General features: G+C 40.2%; 1 protein-coding gene and 1 gene segment (V, D, J or C); both read right to left on the reverse strand.

The window, feature by feature from the left end:
- Window positions 1-10,266: 10,266 nt before the first annotated feature.
- LOC114428102 (uncharacterized) lies at window positions 10,267-15,648 on the reverse strand. Of its 5 annotated transcripts, none has more exons than XM_028396429.1 (10): window positions 15,203-15,647; window positions 14,700-14,805; window positions 14,108-14,242; window positions 13,892-14,022; window positions 13,650-13,786; window positions 13,466-13,559; window positions 13,049-13,387; window positions 12,786-12,969; window positions 12,535-12,659; window positions 10,267-12,379 (listed from the first exon to the last, which is right to left on the reverse strand). In XM_028396429.1, exons 2-10 carry the CDS (start codon window positions 14,791-14,793, stop codon window positions 12,038-12,040), a joined length of 1,581 nt encoding a protein of 526 aa, XP_028252230.1. In that variant the 5' UTR covers window positions 14,794-14,805; window positions 15,203-15,647; the 3' UTR covers window positions 10,267-12,037. The 5 variants fall into 5 exon arrangements, with proteins under 5 accessions (XP_028252230.1, XP_028252233.1, XP_028252231.1 ...); XM_028396432.1 differs by having other exon boundaries at window positions 15,549-15,631; XM_028396430.1 differs by having other exon boundaries at window positions 14,700-15,464; window positions 15,549-15,631.
- Window positions 15,649-16,332: 684 nt separating this feature from the next.
- Window positions 16,333-21,988, reverse strand: LOC114427804 (Ig kappa chain V region K16-167-like). The segment is given in 4 exon segments: window positions 16,333-16,534; window positions 19,829-19,831; window positions 21,723-21,843; window positions 21,937-21,988. Coding segments are annotated over 4 exon segments (378 nt in total).
- Window positions 21,989-23,858: the final 1,870 nt, after the last annotated feature.

The following is a 23,858-nucleotide window of genomic DNA, read 5'->3' on the forward strand; positions in this document are numbered from 1 at the left end:
ACTGAGACCCTGGACCGCTGCTCAGTGTAGAGCTTCAGCAACACTTCCTGTCTGGAAATGATGCTTTTTATATTTCTGCAAACTGATGACTCTGTCTTTATGTTTAAGAGGCTGATGTCTGTTCATGATCTGCTTCATGCAATTACTGTACACACACACAAACATTCATCTAAATAAAACTACAGCTGGTCATAAATCTGTGTATTTATATTTATTTGTAAATGTTTTATTCATTCATACTTATTCAAAGCAAACACAGTTCAGCATCCAGTAGTGCTGCAGTGTCTTGTTCTGGTAAATGTAAAAACATGATGAAGATCATTAATGATTGATTATAAGAAACAGAGGGTGTGTTTCAGTTTTATTTATGTTCATTGTGTTTCTGCTTGGTGACTCTGGTGTTGTGTTCACTGGACCAGTTTTCCTCATCACAGTCTCTCCAGATCTACTGCCTCTGAACCGAGTTCCAGAGAAGAGATTTGATGCATCATATATAAGAAGTTTAGGAGGCTGTCCAGGTTTCTGAAGGTACCAACTGAGAGCAGCACCAATATTTGAACTCCCTGTGGCGCTGATGGTCACAGTCCCTCCAACACTGACAGACTTGGATTTATCAGTCTGAGTCAGAAAATTGTTGGCAAACGACTCTGAATTGAGAAATGTAACAAACTTTGAGAATCAGCAGTTTAGATGATCATAAATGAGAGAGATGACAGCAAACATGAAGAAGTGATGATTTAACAATGTTAGAGAAAAGTTCAAAATCTCTCACCCTGACTCAGAAAAGCCAACATGACGATCAGAGCTATTGGAAACATGGTGCTGATGCAGGTTTCAGTGTGAGGGCATAAAAACAGTTCAGAGTCTTTGTGACAGAAGAACTTAAACTCTGAGGAGCAGTGATGCAGAAACATCATGCAAAACACATTTAAAGAGGCAAACACACACCTGCTGTAATGAAACAGAGAAACCAGAGGTGATCTGAGGGGAGACTTCATGTATTCAGGCTCATTTGGCCGTTAAAGTTTCTTTAAACTTCATCATCATCATGATTAAACTGGTAACATCTACACTGGTACATCCAGGACAGCTGCTCTAGTATCCACTGATTAACTGCACTGACTACACTTGTCATGATCCTGTGTTGTGTTGTTCTTGTGTTCTGATTAAATCTTTAGTTTCTTGGTTATTTTAGTATAATTTTATTTTGGTTATTTTGTTTTTTGCTATTATTTGTATTTTATTGGGTTATTTCGTGTTTTGAAAGACTCTGTTCCCTTGTGTGTCCATTTGTGTTTAACTTCCTCCTTGTTGATTACCTGCCTCGTCCTAAGCTGTGTCTCAATTCAGGGTCTGTATCCTTCGGAGGACGCAGCCTACGCGGTCTCAGGAGGCCGCGTCCTCCTGAGAATCCTCCGGAGGATCCTCAACCGTTGTTTTTTTTTTTTTTTTTTATTGACAAAATGTACATTAGATTATGGCATTATGTCTTCATAATGGACATTTAAACAGAAAAGGTGCATATAACAGAAAAAAAAAAAAACAACAACAATACATTTATAATAATTAATGTAGGCTTCTCTTTCAGGGTTGTAAAGTGCAAATACAAAAACCCTAAAACTAAGAGAAAAAGAAATAAATACATAAAAATAAAGAAGATGCTAGGGCTTATATAGCAAATTAAATCTGTCAATCAAATTAAAAAGTTTGATTGCATACTTTCTTTTCATTATTTTAAGGGCTTTAGTGAAGGAAACAAATTCGTTATGGAACACAAAAAACCTAGGTTTAACTGACATGTATTCGCATTTGTGAATGTGAAATTTCCCAAGGATGAGGATATTGTTAATCAAGAAATCATATTCCTTACTTTGTGAAATAAAACCATAAATAATATCATTACGATAGAAGGGTTCAAGTAGAACAGTGGTATGAAGCCAGTCATGAATATCAGTCCAAAAAGCTTCTGAGAACATACACTGAAAAAATAAGTGATCTGTAGTTTCAATATCGTCACAAAAAGAACATCTATTTGTGTCAAAACCAAACCTTTGACGTAAAAACTCATTCGAGGGATACACACCATTCTGTATTTTGAAATGCATTTCTTTAGCTTTAGGAGTGATGGGGAACTTTAAGTACTTTGTTCTTAAGGAGTGTATAATGTCCTTGGTGAACACATGGCCAATTGAATTTCTGAATGACAGAAGGGGATAAGAAATTTCGTTATACATACATCTAATTGTTCTTTTAGGAAATTTGGTGGAAGCAAATTGGTGTATTGTGTGGGGTGAAATTATGATTGTATAACATTTTCCAATATAAAAGAACCTGTTGATGAAAAAGGGAGAGTTTAACAGGTAACCTTTGAATGATGAAGTCACATCTTAATAATAATTCTATACCTCCTAATTTCTTGAAAATTTCTCTAGGAATATGAAACCAAAAAGTGTTGCTATTTAAAAGGGATTTTAACCAATTCATTTTCAGGGTTCCATTTATGAAATCAAAGTCTATGGCTTGTAAACCTCCATATTTATATTCTTTGGTCATTTCCACTTTCTTAATATAATGAGTTTTTCTTTTCCAAATATAATCAAAATGAATCTGATTAATCTTTTTGATGGCTCTGTTAGGAATGGCTATCCTGCTCTCCATCTTAGTCAAAAACACTCTACCTAATAAACTTATATCTCTCAGTAACCAGGAATTAAGTTTAGCTTGACAATTATCCAAAACCTCCTTTATATTTTTGTTTTCTCTTTCAGTGACATCTTTAGAGATATATACACCCAGATATTTGACTATCGTCTTTATGGGAATGTTGTAAATATTTGTTAAAGCACATTGATGGATTGGCATCAGTTCACATTTGTTTAAATTGAGTTTAAGCCCTGAGGCTTTAGAAAATATTTCAATGTTTCATAATATTTTTGGAATCTCAGATAGTTGTTTCATAAAAATGGTTGTATCATCCGCTAACTGGCTAATGATTATAGGTTTGCCTAAAACATTTAGGGGAGCAATATTCGAATTCTTGATAAAAATAGAGAGCATCTCAGAGGCAATAATAAAAAGAAAAGGGGAGATTGGGCATCCCTGTTTAATCCCACGTTTGATAGAAAACCTTGGCGAGGTACCCCCTGGTAATGAGACTGAGCTATTTGCATTATCATAAAGAGATTCAATGATGTTTCGAAATTTGTCACCAAATCCAAAACGTTTAAGACATTGGAAAATGAAAGGGTGCTCGATTGAGTCGAAGGCCTTATAAAAGTCAAGGAAAAGAATAAATCCATCATCCTCAATTAAATGACTATAATCTAAAAGATCAAGAATTAACCGAATATTGTTGTGAATAGATCTGTTTTTCATAAAACCAGATTGGGAGTCACTAATAATTTTGTCTAAGTCAGATTTTAATCTATTAGCATAAACGTGAGTTATAATTTTATAGTCAGTGTTCAATAGTGTGATAGGTCTAAGATTATCCAATATTTTTGGGTCCTTGCCAGGTTTAGGGATCAAAGTAATAACTCCTTGCTTCATAGTGGGAGGGAACATTAAATTATCAGATGCTTCTTTTAGCATAAGACTAAATTGTTTTTTTAATAAGTCCCAGAAATGACGGTAGAAGTTGGATGTCAGACCATCACATCCTGGGGATTTATTCAAAGATAGGCTCTCAACTACTTTGTCAAGCTCATCAGCAGTAATATCAGAATCACATAACCTTGCAAAGTCACCTTCTATACATGGAATAGAATTTTCTATGTGTTTGAAAAATGCATCAGAGTCATTTATAGAAAACACGGAGGAGTACAGCTTACTATAAAAGGAAACGATTTCTCTAGCAATGTTGGAAGGGTCAGAGCATAGCTGGTTCCCGATCAGTAAGGTTTTAACTGAATTTCTCACCTGTCTTCTCTTTTCTAGACGGCAAAAATATGCTGTACCTTTTTCACCTTCCTCCATCCATTTGGCCCTCGATCTAACATAGGCCCCTTCTGCTTTTTTAAGATACATTTCATCAAGTTTAGCTTGCAAAGTTAGTAACTCCTGCTTATCACTATCAGATAGTGACGTCTTCAAACAGAAGGTGTTAATTTCTTTAATTAAATTCAACTCAGTCTGCTTGTTACTTCTGCTGTAAGCCTTACCAAACTGAATGGAAAATGCTCTTATTTTGAATTTAAGAAATTCCCATCTAGATACATGTGAGGTTAGGGAACATTCATTTTCAACCTCTGTGATTAGATTCTTTATACCATCACAATATGTTGAATTATTTAATAAACTTGAATTGAATTTCCAATAGCCTTTGTTTCTATAGTTGGATCCAGGTGGTGAAAAGCTAATTTTAACAACAGAATGATCCGTAAGAGGAGCAGCAGATAGTGAGCAGCCAGAGACCATCTGTAATATAGGAGCAGAAATTAACCAATAGTCAATTCTGGACTTTGTAACATCATTTGGTTTGAACCAGGAGTACTGTTTGGTGTCAGGGTATTTGAAACGCCATGGGTCTAATAAATTGTGGTTACTACACAAGTTTGATAGGACAGGGTTTTGAGAGTTACAGTGACCTTTGGGAGGGTATCTATCAAGGTATTCATCGTTAACCATATTAAAATCACCCCCCATAACTACACTGGCCAATGGATAAGTAATATTTATGTTTTTAATGACATCAGAGACCTCTGAAATCAGTTGTCTGTTATGCGTGGGGTTATTATAACCATAGATGTTTACTAAAATAATGTACTGGTCATCAAATTTCAAAACACAGATTAGCCATCTTCCATTGTTGCTATATTTAGAGGTTATAAGAGTGCCAGGGGAGTTATGAAACAAAATAGCCAGACCTGCTGATTTAGTGGAACCATGATCGAAGAGGATCTTATCCCCCCACTGATTAATCCAAAATTTTTCGTCTTCTGGTTTTGAGTGTGTTTCCTGTAACAAAATAAAGTTTGTTTTTTCACCTTTACAAAACAAAAATATTGCTTTTCTCTTAGTGCTGTCTCTTAGGCCCCTAGCATTCAACGACAAACAAGAAAAAGAAACAAAAGTATTCAACATGGAACGAGTAAACATAGCTAGTAACTACTAGCACGCAAAACAGTAAAGTGTTTAAGTGAAAAAGTGATAAATCCCAAACGTAGGCAATGTCCCTTCAATATCAAAATATTTTTAAACTTAGCTCTTCAAAATATTTGGATAATAAAGTAAACCCCCTTGTATTGCACAACCAAAAAGTGCAATCTTGTTTCCATATAAAACCTGTCATTCAACTACAAGTTAAGATTCTCTGTCCTTCGATGTAAGCCTCTCCACCTCTGTAGTAGGCCCGCTTCCCTGCTGCTCGCGCCTGTTGAATTTTCGGCCATGCCGCTGCGCGTGTCTCCCTGTTAGCTCTGCAGAGGTCTTCCATGAAGCCGATCCCCAGGTCCTTGCAGACAGACGAATCCTTGGTCATCCTCCACAGTGCGTCGCGGTGTGTTCTCTGTGTGAATTGGATGATGACCTGCCTCGTCCTGTTTTCTTCTCGACGACCCAGCCGGTGAACAGAGTCCACAATGTGGTTGATGTTCGGGGACCATGTGGGGGAGATTTTAGCCAACAAGTTGGTCACTACTTCACGAATATTTTCTCCTTCCTTCTCTTTTATCCCCCTAATCCGCAGATTCCAGCGTCGCTTATATCGTTCCAAATCCAGGACTCTCTCTTTCAACTCAGCGTTGTCTTTCTTATTTGCAGTCGTGTCCTTCTCCATTGCTTGTAGTTTAGTTTTACAGTCTTTAATTTCTGCTGCATTAAACTCGACAGCCTTCGCCATGTTAGCAAGCATCACAGAGTTTTGTTGTATCTGAGTGCCGAGAGAGTCTACCTTGTCAGTAAGTGCAGAGGTTTGACTGGTAAGTTGTTTTATCGCTTCCAGAATAGCAGACAAACCTTCCTCCTTCCCTGAGTCCTTCTTTTTAGCATTTGGTTGAGTTTTGACCGGTGAAAAGGGGTCTTTGCGTTTGGCCGTTGGTCGAAAACTCCATGTTGACTGAGTAGTCGTGTCCGCCCGCTGTTACGTTTCCTCGGTTTGTTACGGTGGGTTTCATGAATCAGAAGTGCTGGTGCTAAACAATTTCTTTCCAAAAGGGTGTAAAACTGAACGTCAGAGAGCAAGTTTAGTGGAAAAATCTGGGACATGCAGATGGAGCTCAAACATACACATGCACCCGGTTCGCCATCTTGCCGGAATCTTGTCCTCAACCGTTGGTAAATGTGCCGGTCTGGCCTTCAAAGCACTTCCTGATTGTGGCGCGACGTCATAAATTTTGCCCCGGGAAAAACAAAAGCAGCGACAGCGACACAACACGGACTACACAACAAGCGGGACAACAGTGTGGATTTAGAAATTTGGAATTTTTAATATATTTATTTGTTGTTGGAGGAAGAGGAGAGGCGGCTCCAGCGGCAGCAAAACCGGTGACGGCTCATTTTCTTCAGGCTGGGAGAGCGCAGTGGGGAGGTGACGGTAAGCTGCTGTTTAACCATATTATTGATCATAATTAATATACCAGCTACTGAGCAAACGCTAGATATATAACCAGTAGATAGACAAATATGATTAAATGTCATTTATATTTTATTCAATTGTAAGACTTGATACAGGGTCTGTTTGTAATTTTAATACTTTAAATTAAATAGCTAAATGTGTAAGAACCCTGCAAATAACCCTGACTGAAACCACTGCTTTAATGTGTCATTAAGCATCAGGTCTGTCACTACACCAGAGAATTACTGCTGGGTGGAGGAGAGTGGGGCTCCCTGCAGGACCAGCTGTCTGTCCTGGAGGAGGTGTACTGACCATCATCACCTCTAGAGGGTGAGGATACATATTTTATAGCTTTTCATATTTTAAGCTGCTTTGGAAGCCGCTCTGTTGAAGTTATTATTTTTATTTCTGCCTTTTTAAAAACATCTTTAGTAACATGGCAGCCACCGATCGTCAGCTCTGCAAACCCTGATGGACGATGTGGTGGACAGAGGAGACAGGCACCCCCCATCCCCCAGATGATGTCCCACTCACAGCCAGAGGACTCCAAGGTCTTCACCGTGGCATCGTCCAGTCCAGCACCACCAAGGACTCCTGCTCAGCCAAACATTTATATATATGTTCTTTGTAAATAGTATTTTCAGCTGATCTTTTATAAATAATAAACTGTACATTTTCATAATGCCCACTGGTAAATAGTTAGAAATGTTCAAACTGTGTCTTTGTAAATATTGTACAGAACAATAAATTATTTACTGTTGTCACTGAGAAGTTGTTCAAAAGTTTACTTAAATTATAAATAGGTGATGAAACACATAATGTAACAAGGTTAGAAGAGTTTAAGAACACAGAGACAAGAACAATTTAATATACAATTTAATAAGTGACCATTTAAATAACACAGAACATAAAAATCACTGCTGTCCACCATCCTCTCAACGAGCTGAGGTCTGTCCGTTCTTTCTCTCCTCTCCCTCCCTCCCTCTCCCTCTCTCTCTCTCTCTCTCCCTCCCTCCCTCTCTCTCTCTCTCTCTCTCTCCCTCTCCCTCCCTCTCTCTCCCTCTCTCTCTCTCTCTCCCTCCCTCTCTCTCTCTCTCTCTCTCTCTCTCTCTCTCTCTCTCCCTCTCCCTCCCTCTCTCTCCCTCTCTCTCTCTCTCTCTCTCCCTCTCCCTCCCTCCCTCCTTCTCCAGCCTCACGTCCTCCGTTATCAATTGTCAGGTTTCTTCTGTTTCCCTCTGCTCCTCCTACAACAAAATGCCAACAGGCAGAATGACCGTTTGAAATAATAACAATAATATTGCTCCTCACGTGTCACGTCTACAGTAAACAGTCCAGAAACAACATTCAATAAAAACGTTTAGTTTACAGCGCCTCGTATCAACAGGACGTCATGTTTGTAAATATAAAACTCATTTTTTTAATGCCGCTATCACTACTAGCATTTTAACACTCTTGAACTACTGCTCTTTACTTACATTTAAATGTGAATTCGGCACTCCTGCCGGTGCCGCTCCCTTGGTCCGTCATTGTACTATTGGACAAAAAGTAGGCCCGCAAAGCATTGTGGGATATTTAAGGCCACGAAGGATGGTAGCGATGCATCCTCCAAATTCAGGCAAAAGGAGGACGCATTTGGAGGACGGATTTGAAGGACCCTTCAACTTTTGGCGAATTCGGACAGCCTTCGCGCAGCTTAAAATGCGCACTCCGAAGGATGCAGACCCTGAATTGAGACACAGCTCTAATGTGTCTCACCTGTGTCTCATTGTCTCTCCCCCCCTCTGGTATATCGTGTGTGCCTCTTTACTTTCCCTTCCAGGTTGTCTTCTGTGTGATTACTGAATGTTTTAGCAGTTTACTAGTTACTGATCTCTGTGACCATGTTTTTTTTCCTGGATTTTGTCTTTAGCCTAGCCCTGCTGGGACCTTCATCTGTTTTTAAGTGTTCATTCTGTTTGGGAACTGTTGCTGTTTTTGAATCTGCTGTAGTCTCTGCTTTTTGTGTCTTTGCTTGTTGGACTACTTTAATGTGCCAAAACCCTGCAATAGACTTTGAACCTTGTTTAACTGAATCTGTGCCTACTCCTGAGTCCTGTCATCCTCACTACCCAGACAACAGGAAGAAAAAATGATCACATTTTCTTTTGGTGTTATTTTGGGACATTTTTCATCAGTGTCAGCTCTGTGTTCAGTGGTCTGTGTCAGAGTCTCTTCCTCTTCAGCAGCTGCAGTCGGTTCCTGCTGTAACAGCTCAGTGTCTCTGACTGAGGGAGGTTTTTGTACGACTGTAAATCACTGTGTGAACACCCAAGCACTGTTTATTTCATGAAGACTCTTACAGTAGTAAACTGCAGCATCTCCAGCCTCGACTCCACTGATGGTCAAAGCAGCGTTCACTCCGTCTCCTCTTCCAGAGAATCTTGAAGAAAACTCACTTGTTGTTTTTTTACCCAAATAGACGACTAACTTTGGAGCTTGTCCAGGTTTTTGCTGATACCAGTGCACTCTACTATCTCCATCTGACCAAACATAAACTGCAGGGTTGGTTTGACAGGTCAGAGTGACAGAGGATCCAGGTGAAGATATAATGACAGCAGGCGGCTGAGTCACAGTCACTTCACCTCTACACAGCAAAAAGTCCAGTGTTGAATTGACTCCCACAGAGTTGATTTCAACACTTTTCCAGGGTTTATATGGCTCCACACTTTCTGGAGTTAAATTAACACTTTCAAAATAGTTAAACATTCAACACTCTGTCAGAGTTAATTCTTTAACTCCAACAGTAGAGTTACATTAACACCTTGAGATTTGACAAATAACACTGGTCAGAGTTAATTTTTACTATTTGTATAGTGTTGATTTCACTCCTGAAATTGGCAATCTATTAACACTGGAACAGTGTTAAAAGTATATATAAATATATAAAATAATAATAATGAATTGAAACAAATATTCTTATAAATAACATTTATTTCTCCCTTTGCAGTCATGTACACAACTGAATTAAAACATTGTGAATGAAGGAATAATATATAAAGATTCATCTAAAACACAGTATGAGCTTTGTATATCAAATGGTTTATAAAACTTAAGCTCAGACATTTTTAATAAGCACCTTTCCTCACTTCGTAATACTCTGAATGCATGATGATATTCATCAAAATTCTCTGTGAATAGCTTGTTTGTTAGAAAAAAAATGTGATCTTCAACCAACAGTACATCAATTATTTGACAAAAGACTGGCATATCTTCTTCTAATGCACTGCATATGGCAAGTCCAGCTCTATATTCTACACCATCGATTTTAACCCAACTCGTTGAGAAAACTTCTGTGGATGACAAGATCATGTGAAACACTTCATTGTTGACTGGTACTTTCTCATCTCTGAGGGAAAAAGATTTTATTGGCCCATACTCAGTTTTTTTGAGAGTGAATGTTTCCCAGTAATATGCAATGGTCATCTGATGCTTCTTAGCAAGTGATTTAGTTATGTTTTTGAAATTTTTAAAAGAGTCTTTAAACACTTTATGTTTGGCTTCAAACCTCATAGACCACATATGTAATAAGGGGCCAATTTTCCTTATACAAGATGGGTAATGGATCATAAAATGATGTTTAGGTATCAAATTTTTGTGTGGATACAACTGTTTAAACAGCTTGTGATGGTCAACAATCAAGTGCTTTAAATATATTGTCATGCCATGAGTGAGGGTAGGTGAAAACACAATGTTCATTATTTGAAGTAACAACAGAAACAAATTCCAGTTTTCGTTTCCTGCAGGAATAATATCTCTAAGCAATAGTGGGATGTTTTTAACAAGACACAGTGTCTGAATAGAGTTCAATCCAATACCATTGCCTGCACTCTCCAAGATAATTTTTGTGGGACGGTTTTTTCGTTCTAAAAATCCATAATCAAAACTATAAATCCTGGAAAGCAAGTCCTGTTCTGAAATAAAGTGCTGAGTGAGATATCCAAAAAGCAATTTGATCTCATACTGAGCCACACCCTCAAGAAGGTCATGCATGATATCAAATGAATAGTTATTACTAACATGGAAATACTTCAATGAATTAAGTGTTGATTTTTTTTTCAAACCATATACTGATTTGAGTTGGGGATTTTTCTCCAGAGACTGGTAATGCATTTCAAACATGTCTTTTTCACGAAGGATCACCTTAGGATCATCTTCACTGAATACTGTTTGAGAATCTATCTTCTCAATCAAACAAAGGCGACAAAAATGATGGCTACTGAATGACTCATTAAAACCAAGAATTGTGTGCATTCCTAGATTATCTCCAGTGATCTGTGAGATTGTACCATATACCTGTACATCAGAAAATGGAAGATTTAGCCCTTGGCTCTCAAGTTTTTTCACATCATTTACTAGTGGCTCCAGTATAGCATCAAAACCATAGTTGTGCAGATCTTGTGTGTGAAAAAGGGATACCAAATGAATGTTCATTAAAACTGAATTAAATTTTGGGGGCAAGTTTCTTATTATAAAATAAAGACAGCCAATTTTGTGAATTCCTCGTTTGGAGCCAAGGGGATTGGCTGTTTCAAAATCATCATAATATAATTGAATTTGTAATGCATGTCTTCTTGTTGAAAACAAAGGGTGGGTTTTAAAATAACTTCCATCAAAAAAGTCAGTGTAAATGTCAGGCTCTGATCGACATTCTTTCTTTAGATAATCACAAATTTCTGGATTTCTGCACATGAACTTCAATGTTTCTAAAATAGGCACATATACAAAAGTATCCCTCACAGATACTTGATCATAAGTACCGGATTTCTGATTTCTCCTGTTGTCATATCTCATGCCCAGTGTTATTTCTACTGGCTCGACAATTCCCCATTTTTGGGTGAAGTATTTATTTCGCTTCCATTCTGTATTCAAATTTGTGAAGGGGTTTTCAAAATGTTCAAATGATTCATTTATCACAGATATGTTAGGGTCAGTTACAGATAAAGCTGAGACAGCGGCATGCTTTGCTTGTGAGCAAAGCTCACTTGTTAGTTCCTCCAAATCTCCAACAATTGAGGACACCAAACTATTAGAAATCCCACTACCCTGTAATTTGGCCACAATCGATGCACACAATCCTTTGGTTAGATCTTTTTTAACCCCTGTATCAATGCCCTCAGAACAAGTACTAGAAGAGCTACATGGATCTGGTGGAATAAACCTGTCCTCCACAGCATTTTCCTGAGTAGAAGTTGCAACTGGCTCACTAGAGCAACACGCACCAGTTGAACTTTGAGCAGTTTGCTGAACATTGCTATGAGTACTGTTAAGGTGCTTACGAAAACCTGCATATGTTAGGAACTGATGCCTACAACCTTGCTGAGAACAAAACAATTTGAACTTGGGTCCAGGATAGTAACTGTGTTCAACCCTTAAATGTACAATCAACTGCTGACTGCAGGGAAACAATTTCTGACATACGAAACAGGTCAGCATTATTTTAGCCTCCTACTCAGAGAGTGAGAGTTCAACTGTCTGGTTAAGCAGTCTAGCTCTCATGTCTCTAACTCTGGGCGACTCCTTCATTTTCCCCACATCAATGTTATACACTGTTGTCTGTAGGAATGTGTAAAAATTCACAAGTGCAACATCATATGACAAATTGAACACAAAATGTGCCTTGAAAAGTTCATCACATGCCCCAAGGGAGCGGTTTGCCTGGCATGGGATGAGGTGTTTATCCATGGTGATGTAGAAGTTGTCAATCTGGTTCTTCTGACGTCCAACAGCGAGGAGATATGGCTGCCGACTCTGCTGGTTGCGGAAATGCTCCTCCAAACTGCAGCATGACTAGGATTGAGATAAGGAAACCCGACATTAGACACAATAATGTGCCGCAACAAGGAAAATAACATTAGACCAAAGAAGTGACTATTCAAACATCTTCTCCATGCAAAAGGAAGAGTGTCTTTAGTTTAATATCATTTTAAAGTTCATCATTTTACCTTATGAAACACTACAAGTCTCTCAGCTGCATCACACGCACTGATTTTTGGAGACTTGGGTCCCCCTGGTGATGGTGGCAAGAGATGTAGCAGCAATAACAGGGAGGCCATGTCTTGGTCATAAGCTTTTAACAAAGAGTCACAAGAATTAACTGAAAATTGTAAATATAATACATTTCAGGTCTGAATGGGAACAAGGACACAGTCATACACATATTGTTCATATTTAAAACAGTAGTTTAACAACTCACTTGTTGCCTCGTCAAAATCACGTCCTATGGGACTTTCTGCTGACTGCACCAAGCGACGCAGCTCTGGTGTAGAAGTCAGCTGTTTAGCCTCTTTTATGACATTTGGCTTGAAGAACACATCCCATTTCTGAAGCAGCCTAGCAGACGTCTCCTCATCAAACAGGAGTGTGAAGTCTTGATCCACCTTTACAAATTATGATTTGACTGTTACTACCAAAATGCTTTCACGTTTTAAGCCATTCTAAGCATCTGACCAAACTTACCAATCCTTTGGTATCCAAGAATCTCGGGAAGGTGGAGAGGATATTATCACTTCTGCCTGGGTCATTAACAAGCTTCTGGCGGTAATGAAAGGTCTCTCTCATCTTCTGGAAAATCAGAGACTTGTCTGTGGTGTGGTTGAGCAAAGATATAGCTTCTTGACAAGCACTACCATCAAGTTGCCTTTCAACATTAACAGTCCTTTGGAAATTTGGGCCTCTTGGAGAAATGTCAGTAGAGGTATTTGGTGACATTGCATATCCTCGACGAATCTTCCTTTGCACTCTTTTCAGACGCCAAGAAATGTATCCTGTGTTGCTTGCAGCATCATAGAAGTGTTCCTGAAATGCAAAAAAACACTGTCATGCACTCATGCAAGAATCACATCAAAGTGTCATGCAAACACTAATGATTATTACATAGCCTTTGTTGGAATATGGATCCCTGAGGGAGGGGAACAGCATCACTATCCCTTTGGCATAATCTTCTCTGACTGCTTTAGTGGGGAGGTGCCTGAGAGGATATATTAAATTAGTAAACTAAGTTTATACAATGGCCATGCAATTATGTGGCACAAATAAAAGATTATAAACACACACATACCCATGATTATCAATCATGTGAGCCACTAGTATGTTGACCATTTGTCTTCTTGTGGCATCTGTTAGGGTTTCTGTTGTTTGGTACTCCTGCAGTACCTCTTCACCACCAGACTTGCTTCTAAGCACATCCTCAATCAACTAACATTAAATTGCAAAACAATGTGATAAATAGCTTTTCTAGAACCAAGAGTTGAAAACCAGGACGTGATAAGAATCAGAATTAGAATGAAGCCTTGTTATCACCTGCTTAGCGGACATTGAACGTAAATCCTCAATTCTCAATTTCTTCCTAGGGACCTCATCCATGATTATAGTTGATCCACTTGAACTGAAGCTCAAGTCAGATGCAGAAGACCTGGAGCAATCAGAGAATTCTAAAAGGAACATAAAAAAAATATGTTACCGTTTTTTTTCTTATAGGGTGTAGAGTGCTTTATCATAGTTAACTTAATATCTCACCATCATTTGAGAAAACTGTCAGCACCACATTGCCTTGTCCAAGAAGGTCACTGAAAATTTCAGCATCAACTTCTGTCCCTGTTGCATCCTTGAATGTAAGTTGTACATCAGGCGGAAGGCAAAATCTCTCAATGACTGCAAATAATCATAAGTTGAACAGAGAATGACTGTTAATCTTAAAAACGTTTATCCATAACCATATAATCATGACAGACCTAGCTCAGTTTCTCAAAATCAATTCCCTCATACACCCAAATTTGAAAATGAATGATTTAAAAATGTATATTATGTGTATATACAAAAACGTTTATCAGTTTATGCCCATTTATGAAATTTATGAGGCGTGACGAGTAATCAGTCTGCATGACTCGCGGTACAGCTGTCTCCTTCCCTGCGAGCAGCAGGCGTCTGCAGCAGCAGACTCCGCACGGGCAGACGGGCACCGACAAAATGTACGCGCACCGCTAGCGGGTCTGAGAGGAGGAAGAGATACTGGCACCTGACATACTCTCCTTACCCCTTTCTCCTCTCAGACCACAATTCGATTTTTTTGAAGCCAAACGAAAAAAAAAGAAAAAGAAAAAGTACATACCCTTTTCACTGAATTGTCCAAAGTTGAAGTGTCCTTCAACTTCATTCAGCTTCACATATTTTTTTTCTTCGCAGTACTTGACCTGCACCAGCATTTTACCTTGACTCTAATGTAGTTAACAAAAGACACGTGTTGGTCAAACAGGCTGACACATGTTCGGACCGTTTTTAGCGGTCCCTGTCATGTTCTACAGTTCTTCTGCTAAAAAATAATGTAACCATTAGCTCCAGTCTCAAACATTTTATGGAGTAAAAATATATATAAACCTTTGTTCTTTATCGTCTTGACTTAACATCAATTTGACTAAGCGTCAATTAGCTAGCAAGGCGAGCTAGCTAGCTAGCTAGCTGGCTTGCCTTGCTAGCTTTCACTACTAGCTCACCTGGACAAATTGTCTTTCAGTCAACAAACAAGGCTTACTACACGCTCCACATACATCGCGCTGCACGTACTACAGTTCGCAGCATCAATTTTTACCTATGTTAAAATGTAATTACACTTACCTATTAGAACGGCACCAGAACAGCAAAATGGAGTGGACTTGAGAATTTTGAGAAGAACGGAGAGAGGTACTGGGGCGGAGGCGGAGTTTAATTGTATCTCTGCAGAGTTGAGTTAACACTAATGTGATCAACTCTATCAAATAACTCCACAACTGGACACCATTTAACTCTGAATGTGTTGAAATTACACTTTTGGAGTTAAAATGAACTCCTAAATGTTTAACCCTGAAATTCTAACTCTCCAATTTTTGCTGTGTAGACCCTGTAAAAATACATGTTAATAAGCAAATAAATCATGACTCTTACATGTGTTCAACTAGAAATATTTTCGAGTGTCAACCCTGACCTGTGAAGCAGCAGCAGGTCAGAGTCCAGATGAGGATGCTGGTGAGAGTCATGCTGGTTGTGCTTCCTGCTGTGTTGACTGACAGAGCTGAGTCCTGCAGTGTTGAACTGACAGGACTATAAACCTTCTCAGTTCACTGGAGGATCAGCTGACCATGCAAAGCCTCCTCTCTATGGAAATGATGTCTCTGCTCTCAGCACACTGAACACAGTGAGGGACACAACATCAGGAGGAACACTGTTTGGAGTGGAGGCAGGCGAGCTCAGTGAGCTGTGAGGCCAGTCTGAGTGGACAGAGCCCCGTCACTGAAACCCTGCTCAGTGTAGAGCTTCAGCAACACTTCCTGTCTGGAAATGATGATTTTTATATTTCTGCACTGATGACTCTGTCTTTGTGTTTAAGAGGCTGATGTCTGTTCATGATCTGCTTCATGCAATTACTGTAAACACACACAAACATTCATCTAAATAAAACTACAGCTGGTTATAAATCTGTGTATTTATGTTGATTTTTAAATGTTTTATTCATTCATACTTATTCAAAACAAACACAGTTCAGCATCCAGTAGTGCTGCAGTGTCTTGTTCTGGTAAATGTAAAAACATTAATGATTGATTATAAGAAACAGAGGGTGTGTTTCAGTTTTATTCATGTTCATTGTGTTTCTGCTTGGTGACTCTGGTGTTGTGTTCACTGGACCAGTTTTCCTGATCACAGTCTCTCCACCAACACTCTGCACCTGCAGCCTTCAGTCACACTGAGGGAGGTTTTTGTACAGCTCTAAATCACTGTGTGAACACTCTGACACCATTATGGTAGCCAAGACAGTAATAATCTCCAGCATCTTCAGCCTGAACTCCACTGATGGTTAAAGTGTATGAAGAACCAGATCTACTGCCTCTGAACCGAGATGGAGTTCCAGTGTAGAGATTTGATGCATAATATATAAGAAGTTTGGGAGGCTGTCCAGGTTTCTGAAGGTACCAACTTAGATCAGCACCAATATTTGAACTCCCTGTGGTGCTGATGGTCACAGTCCCTCCAACACTGACAGACTTGGATTTATCAGTCTGAGTCAGAAAATTGTTGGCAAACGACTCTGAAATCAGAAATGTAACAGACTTTGAGAATCAGCAGTTTAGATGATCATAAATGAGAGAGATGACAGCAAACGTGAAGAAGTGATGATTTAACAATGTTAGAGAAAAGTTCAAAATCTCTCACCCTGACTCAGAAAAGCCAACATGACAATCAGAGCTATTGGAAACATGGTGCTGATGCAGTTTTCAGTGTGAGGGCATAAAAACAGTTCAGAGTCTCTGTGACAGAAGAACTTAAACTCTGAGGAGCAGTGATGCAGAAACATCATGCAAAACACATTTAAAGAGGCAAACACACCTGCTGTAATGAAACAGAGAAACCAGAGGTGATCTGAGGGGAGACTTCATGTATTCAGGCTCATTTGGCCGTTAAAGTTTCTTTAAACTTCATCATCATCATGATTAAACTGGTAACATCTACACTGGTACATCCAGGACAGCTGCTCTAGTATCCACTGATTAACTGCGCTGACTACATGAAGAAAACATTACTACAAGTTCTCTCCTTTTTGTTTAAGAATATACTTTCAGTCCTTATATTACTGTCATGATCCTGTGTTCTGTTCTAGTGTTATGATTTAATTTTTAGTTTTTTGGTCATGTTAGTGTGATTGTACACTTCTCAAAAAAGTAAAGGGAACACTAAAACAACACAATGTCACTCCAAGTCAGTCACACTGAAATCAGCCTGTCCAGTTAGGAAACACTGATTGTGAATCAGTTTCAGCTGCTGTTGTGCAAATGGAACAGACAACAGGTGGAAATGAGGCAGTTATCAAGACAAGCCCTATAAAGCAGAGGTTCTGCAGGTGCTGACCACAGACCATTTCTCTGTTCTTATCCTTTCTGCCTGATGTTTCATATAGTTAGCCTTAAACATAGTGTGTAAGGCTGGTAGGTATAGTTACAGTCGCCTCAGCCACAGGTATAACAGGTGTCATAGGGCTGCGAAAATCTCAACTTTTAGCACAGCTATGCTGCTCTAGGCCTACGCTGTCGGGGGTCACAAACATGACCCACTGAGCAGTTTCTCTCTCACCCTCTGACTTCTCCTCTGCTCTCATTAGTCTGGCTCATACTGGTAATATCATCTCATAAACTGTTTGCTGTCTTTCCCATAGTTTTGTGCCTCTCTTTCTCTTTGCAGGTCTCAAGACCTGCATGCTGACCTGCAGTCCAGCCCCTGAACTCTCCTGTGCTCACTGACTTCAATAGCCCCTGCTACTCATCTTTTTTTTTAATTACTATCAAATTACTATTACTGCTTATGGACTGACAATATATATAGATATCCATTATAATATAATCACTGTTTCATCTTGCTTGTCATGTTTGCTCTGTACTGTATCATGTTTGCTGCATGTTTGCTCCTCTCTCTCTCTCTCTCTCTCTCTCTCTCCTTCATCCTCTCTGTCCTGTCTCCCTCTTCTGCTCCTCCTCTACCCAGCTGACTGGCAGCAGGAAGGTTCTTCCTTAAGAGACGGGCCTGCTCAAGGTTTCTTCCTCTTAAAGGGAGTTTTTCCTTGCCTCAGTGCTCTTAAGGGGGTTCAGGCTCTGGGTCTCACGCTCTGGGTTCCTGAAGCGCTTTGAGACAACTTCTGATTGTAAAATGCGCTATATAACCAAAACTGAATTGAATTGAATTGAATGTTTTGCTCACTTTTGCAATTTGTCAGTGCTCTCACCCCTAGAAGTAGCATCAGGTGTTGTCTACAACCCACACAAGTTGCTCAGGTAGTGCAGCTCATCCAGGATGGCACATCAATGCGAGCTGTGGCAAGAAGGTTTGCTGTGTCTGTCAGCACAGTGTCCAGAGCATGGAGGAGATACCAGGAGACAGGTCGGTACACCAGGAGACGTGGAGGGGCTGTAGGAGGGCAACAACCCAGCAGCAGGACCTCTACCTCCTGCTTTGTGCAAGGAGGAACAAGAGGAGCACTGCCAGAGCCCTGCAACATGACCTCCAGCAGGCCACTAATATGTATGTTTCTGCGCAAACTGTCAGAAACAGACTCCATGAGGGTGGTATGAGGGCCCGACGTGCACAAGTGGGGCTTGTGCATACAGCCCAACACCATGCAGGGTGATTGGCATTTGCCAGAGAACACCAAGATCACAGGAACATCAAAACATCAAGAACATCAGGAACATGTCCAGGGGTTGTAGGGAGGTCATAAAGGCACGTGGAGGCCACACACACTACTGAGCCTCATTCTGACTTGTCTTGAGGAATTCCACTCAAGTTGGATCAGACTGTAATGTGATTTTCCACTTTTGAGTATGGTTCCAAATCCAGTATAATCTTATATATATATCCAATAATTTTGATTTACTGTACATCATTTTTATGTTATTTTGTCCTCAACGTATTCCACTATGTAATGAATGAAGATTTTCAACTGGAATATTTCATTCTTTGAGATCTAGGAGGTGTTATTTGTGTTCCAATTCAGGGTCTGCATCCTTGGGTGTGCATTTTAAGGCCGCTTACTTCACAAAGCTACGCGAAGGCTGTCCCAATTCACCAATAGTTGAAGGGTCCTTCAAATACGTCCTCCTTTTTCCTGAATTTGGAGGATGCATCGCTACCATCCTTCGTGGCCTTAAATATCCCACAATGCTTTGCGACCCTACTTTTTTTCAGTAGTACAATGACGGACCAAGCGAGCGGCACCGGCAAGCGTGCCGAATCCCCATTTAAATGTAAGTAAAGAGCAGTAGTTCGAGAATTTTAAAATGCTAGTGATAGCGGCATTAAAAAAATGATAGTTTTATATTTAAAAACATGATGTCCTGTTGATACGAGGCGCTGTAAGCTAAACGTTTTGATTGAATGTTGTTTCTTGACTGTTTACTGTAGTATAGTATAAAGCATAGTTCAATCAGGAGAGACTAGATGTTTAAATGAGAAAGTATTTATTGAAGTACAATGAATGAATGAGCAGACGGAGGAGTTCATAAAACTCCGAGGTCAAAATGACCACCTGTTCACAGGTGTAAGGAGAGATGAGGGGGAGTAGATGCTGGAGACATGGGTACCCACCATCTGCCAAGATGAAGTGCCCTGGAGGAGGGTAAATGCCACGCCTCTACAGTGGGCTGTGCCGGAGTACCCTGGAGTCGTGCACGACCCCGGCCAGCCCACGTACGTGTCAATGAAGCGGTCCTGATGGTCACACACTGCCTGCAATATAATGGAGGAAAAAGTTTCCTATTGCGGTAGCAGTGACCATCAGGGCCGCTTGGAGGCTTGATCCTCACATGGCAGCCGTCGATTGCTCCAGCAGCTTTGCGGAAAGCTCTGTGTCTCGCCAGCCCTGCAAACCCCTGGGTTACTGCTGCCAGGTCTTCTGCGGTATTGGGGAGGTAGATGACCTTGTGGAGGACAGCCACCACCTCCCCAGTAACCCGAACACCCTTGCCACCACTCTGTAGGATGTCCCACTCGCCAGCCAGAAGAGGAAAACCAAGGTCTCTATTGTGGCAACCCATCCATGTCTGGTGTAGAAGCTCCAGCAGCACCACCATGGACTCTCTTCTCAGCCGGAAGTCTTGGGTGGTGTCATGGTTGTTAAAAAAGGTTTGTAGAACAGGGACCTGTGCATTTATGCGGCAGTGCATCGGTCTTGTCTGGATGGAGACATGAGGGTAAGAACAAGAGAATTAAACTACAGCAATTGATTTACAGCTGATACAATTCTAGTGAATGTTAACATAAGTAACTAAGTATTCAAGTCTTACAAATGAATAAAATACATATTACATTTAATCCTATTTGTCAAGCTACTGTTTATATGGCAGGCATTTGTTCAGTAACTGGTATATTAATTATTATCAATAGTATGGGTTATAACAGCAGCAGGTTAACGTTACCTCCCCACTGCGCTCTCCCAGCATGAAATAAACGAGTCGGCGCAGATTTCGCTGCCGCTGGAGCCGCCTCTCCTCTTCAGCCAACAACATAAATATTTCACAAAACTAAATCCAAATCTCGATCTCCATTTCCATCTTTCGTTTTTCTGCCTTTTCGTGTCTTTCCTCTCTTACTTTTCTCTTTTTACTCCGTGTCTGTCTGCTGTCGTCTGTCCGTGTTTGTTTTTCCCGGGCTTGGGGGGCAGAATTTATGACGTCGCGCCACAATCAGGAAGTGCTTTGAAGGCTACACCATCCCATTTACCAATGGTTGAGGATCCTCAGGAGGACGAGTCCTCCTTAGACCGCGTAGGCTTCCTCCGAAGGATGCAGACCCTGAATTGGAACACAGCTTGTGTCTCCTCTCACTCTTTGCCAGATCGTCTTGTGTGTTACTCTGAGTGTTTCTGGATTGTTTGCTGTAGCTTTGACCGTTAGAACTCTGTCGCATGTGGATTTTATCTGTGTAGTTTTTGGATACTGCTAACACTCTAATTCTGATCTAGCCTAACCCTTTTTGTATTGTCACCCTGTTAGACTGTGTTCTTTGTACCAAACCTCTTTTTTGAATTAAACTTTGGATTATTGTCAATCACTGAATCCTAATCCTGCATTTGGGTCCTCTCTCCTGAGACCTTCTTGACAGTTATCTTAAGATTTCCAGCTGCTGATTGCAGCTTTACATATAGTTGGATAGTAGAGATACACAACTTGATGGTTCACAGTGTTGACATTTTGTTTTGGTGACATCCATTCTCATGAAATTGAACTGATTTTATTTAAAAATTAAAACTTTGTCAGTGTTAATGTGTGTGTAGTGCTTGGTGAGGTTAGTGTCAGCTCTGTGTTCAGTGGTCTGTGTCAGAGTCTCTTCCTCTTCAGCAGCTGCAGTCGGTTCCTGCTGTAACAGCTCAGTGTCTCTGACTGAGGGAGGTTTTTGTACGGCTGTAAATCACTGTGTGAACACCCAAGCATCGTTTATGTTATGAAGACTCTTACAGTAGTAAACTGCAGCATCTCCAGCCTCGACTCCACTGATGGTCAAAGTGAAGTCAGAGCTGCTTCCACTGCCACTAAACCAAGCTGGTGTTCCTGATACACGTGTGCTTGCAAATTTTATCAGGAGCTTTGGAGGCTGTCCAGATTTCTGTTGATACCAGAACATGTAGTGACCATTGCTATTATAATTAACAGCTCTGCTGGTCGTACAGCTGATAGTGACAGTGGATCCTGGAGTAGTTGTCTTGTATTGAGGCTGATTCACAGTCACCTGACTGCTGCATCCTGCAGACAAAAACAAATCATTCATTTATCAGCAGAAATAAAGGAGAGAAAAGGCAGCACATCATGTTTGAAAATGTCTCTGAGTGAATGAACCTGTGAAGCAGCAGCAGGTCAGAGTCCAGATGAGGATGCTGATGAGAGTCATGCTGGTTGTGCTTCCTGCTGTGTTGACTGACAGATCTGAGTCCTGCAGTGTTGAACTGACAGGACTATAAACCTTCTCAGTTCACTGGAGGATCAGCTGACCATGCAAAGCCTCCTCTCTATGGAAATGATGTCTCTGCTCTCAGCACACTGAACACAGCGTGGATCAGAAAAAGTTTAGAAAATTGTTTAGAAAAACAATTTTCAATGATGCGAATAATAATACAAAAAAGTTACAGCAAAGATTTATTTCACTTCAGTTGAATCATTTTCATTTGAAATAATGGAGAAATTGTGGCACAACAATAGCTTTCCTCAAAAAATCTTCTTCTATCTAAAACATAAGTTAGATAGTGTTTAATTTCAGTTTTATTTATGTTCATTGTGTTTCTGCTTGGTGACTCTGGTGTTGTGTTCACTGGACCAGTTTTCCTCATCACAGTCTCTCCACCAACACTCTGCACCTGCAGCCTTCAGTCACACTGAGGGAGGTTTTTGTACAGCTCTAAATCACTGTGTGAACACATAGCTACCATGATAGCCAAGACAGTAATAATCTCCAGCATCTTCAGCCTGAACTCCACTGATGGTTAAAGTGTATGAAGAACCAGAGCTACTGCCTCTGAACCGAGACGGAGTTCCAGTGAAGAGATTTGATGTATAATATATAACAAGTTTGGGAGGCTGTCCAGGTTTCTGAAGGTACCAACTGAGATAAGCACCAATATTTGAACTCCCTGTGGCGCTGATGGTCACAGTCCCTCCAACACTGACAGACTTGGATTTATCAGTCTGAGTCAGAAAATTGTTGGCAAACGACTCTGAAATAAGAAATGTAACATAAACCTTGAGAATCAGCAGTTTAGATGATCATAAATGAGAGAGATGACAGCAAACATGAAGAAGTGATGATTTAACAATGTTAGAGAAAAGTTCAAAATCTCTCACCCTGACTCAGAAAAGCCAACATGACAATCAGAGCTATTGGAAACATGGTGCTGATGCAGTTTTCAGTGTGAGGGCATGAAAACAGTTCAGAGTCTCTGTGACAGAAGAACTTAAACTCTGAGGAGCAGTGATGCAGAAACATCATGCAAAACACATTTGAAGAGGCAAACACACACCTGCTGTAATGAAACAGAGAAACCAGAGGCGATCAGAGGGGAGACTTCATGTATTCAGGCTCATTTGGCCGTTAAAGTTTCTTTAAACTTCATCATCATTATGATTAAACTGGTAATGAATCTACATCCAGGACAGCTGCTCTAGTATCCACTGATTAACTGCACTGACTACATGAAGAAAACATTACTACAAGTTCTCTCCTTTTTGTTTAAGAATATACTTTCGGTCCTCATATTACTGTCATGATCCAGTGTTCTGTTCTATTTTCATGATTTAATCTTTAGTTTTTTGGTTATGTTAGTGTGATTGTACACTGCTCAAAAAAGTAAAGGGAACACTAAAACAACACAATGTCACTCCAAGTCAGTCACACTGAAATCAGCCTGTCCAGTTAGGAAACACTGATTGTGAATCAGTTTCAGCTGCTGTTGTGCAAATGGAACAGACAACAGGTGGAAATGAGGCAGTTATCAAGACAAGCCCTATAAAGCAGAGGTTCTGCAGGTGCTGACCACAGACCATTTCTCTGCTCTCATCCTTTCTGCCTGATGTTTCATATAGTTAGCCTTAAACATAGTGTGTAAGGCTGGTAGGTATAGTTACAGTCGCCTCAGCCACAGGTATAACAGGTGTCATAGGGCTGAGAAAATCTCAACTTTTAGCACAGCTATGCTGCTCTAGGCCTACGCTGTCAGGGGGCACAAACATGATCCACTGAGCAGTTTCTCTCTCACCCTCTGACCTCT

The sequence above is a fragment of the Parambassis ranga genome, chromosome 22 (assembly GCF_900634625.1).
Source record: "Parambassis ranga chromosome 22, fParRan2.1, whole genome shotgun sequence".
Taxonomy (NCBI): domain Eukaryota; kingdom Metazoa; phylum Chordata; class Actinopteri; family Ambassidae; genus Parambassis; species Parambassis ranga.

What these genes read in the sequence shown, in the direction of transcription:
- LOC114428102 (XM_028396429.1), bottom strand. Translation starts at nt 14,793, where the DNA reads ATGCTGGTGCAGGTCAAGTACTGCGAAGAAAAAAAATATGTGAAGCTG. An exon ending in GACAGTTTTCTCAAATGATG is followed by an intron (nt 14,023 to 14,107) that starts GTGAGATATTAA and finishes TGTTCCTTTTAG; the next exon opens with AATTCTCTGATTGCTCCAGG. An exon ending in GACTTGTAGTGTTTCATAAG is followed by an intron (nt 12,380 to 12,534) that starts GTAAAATGATGA and finishes TCTCAATCCTAG; the next exon opens with TCATGCTGCAGTTTGGAGGA.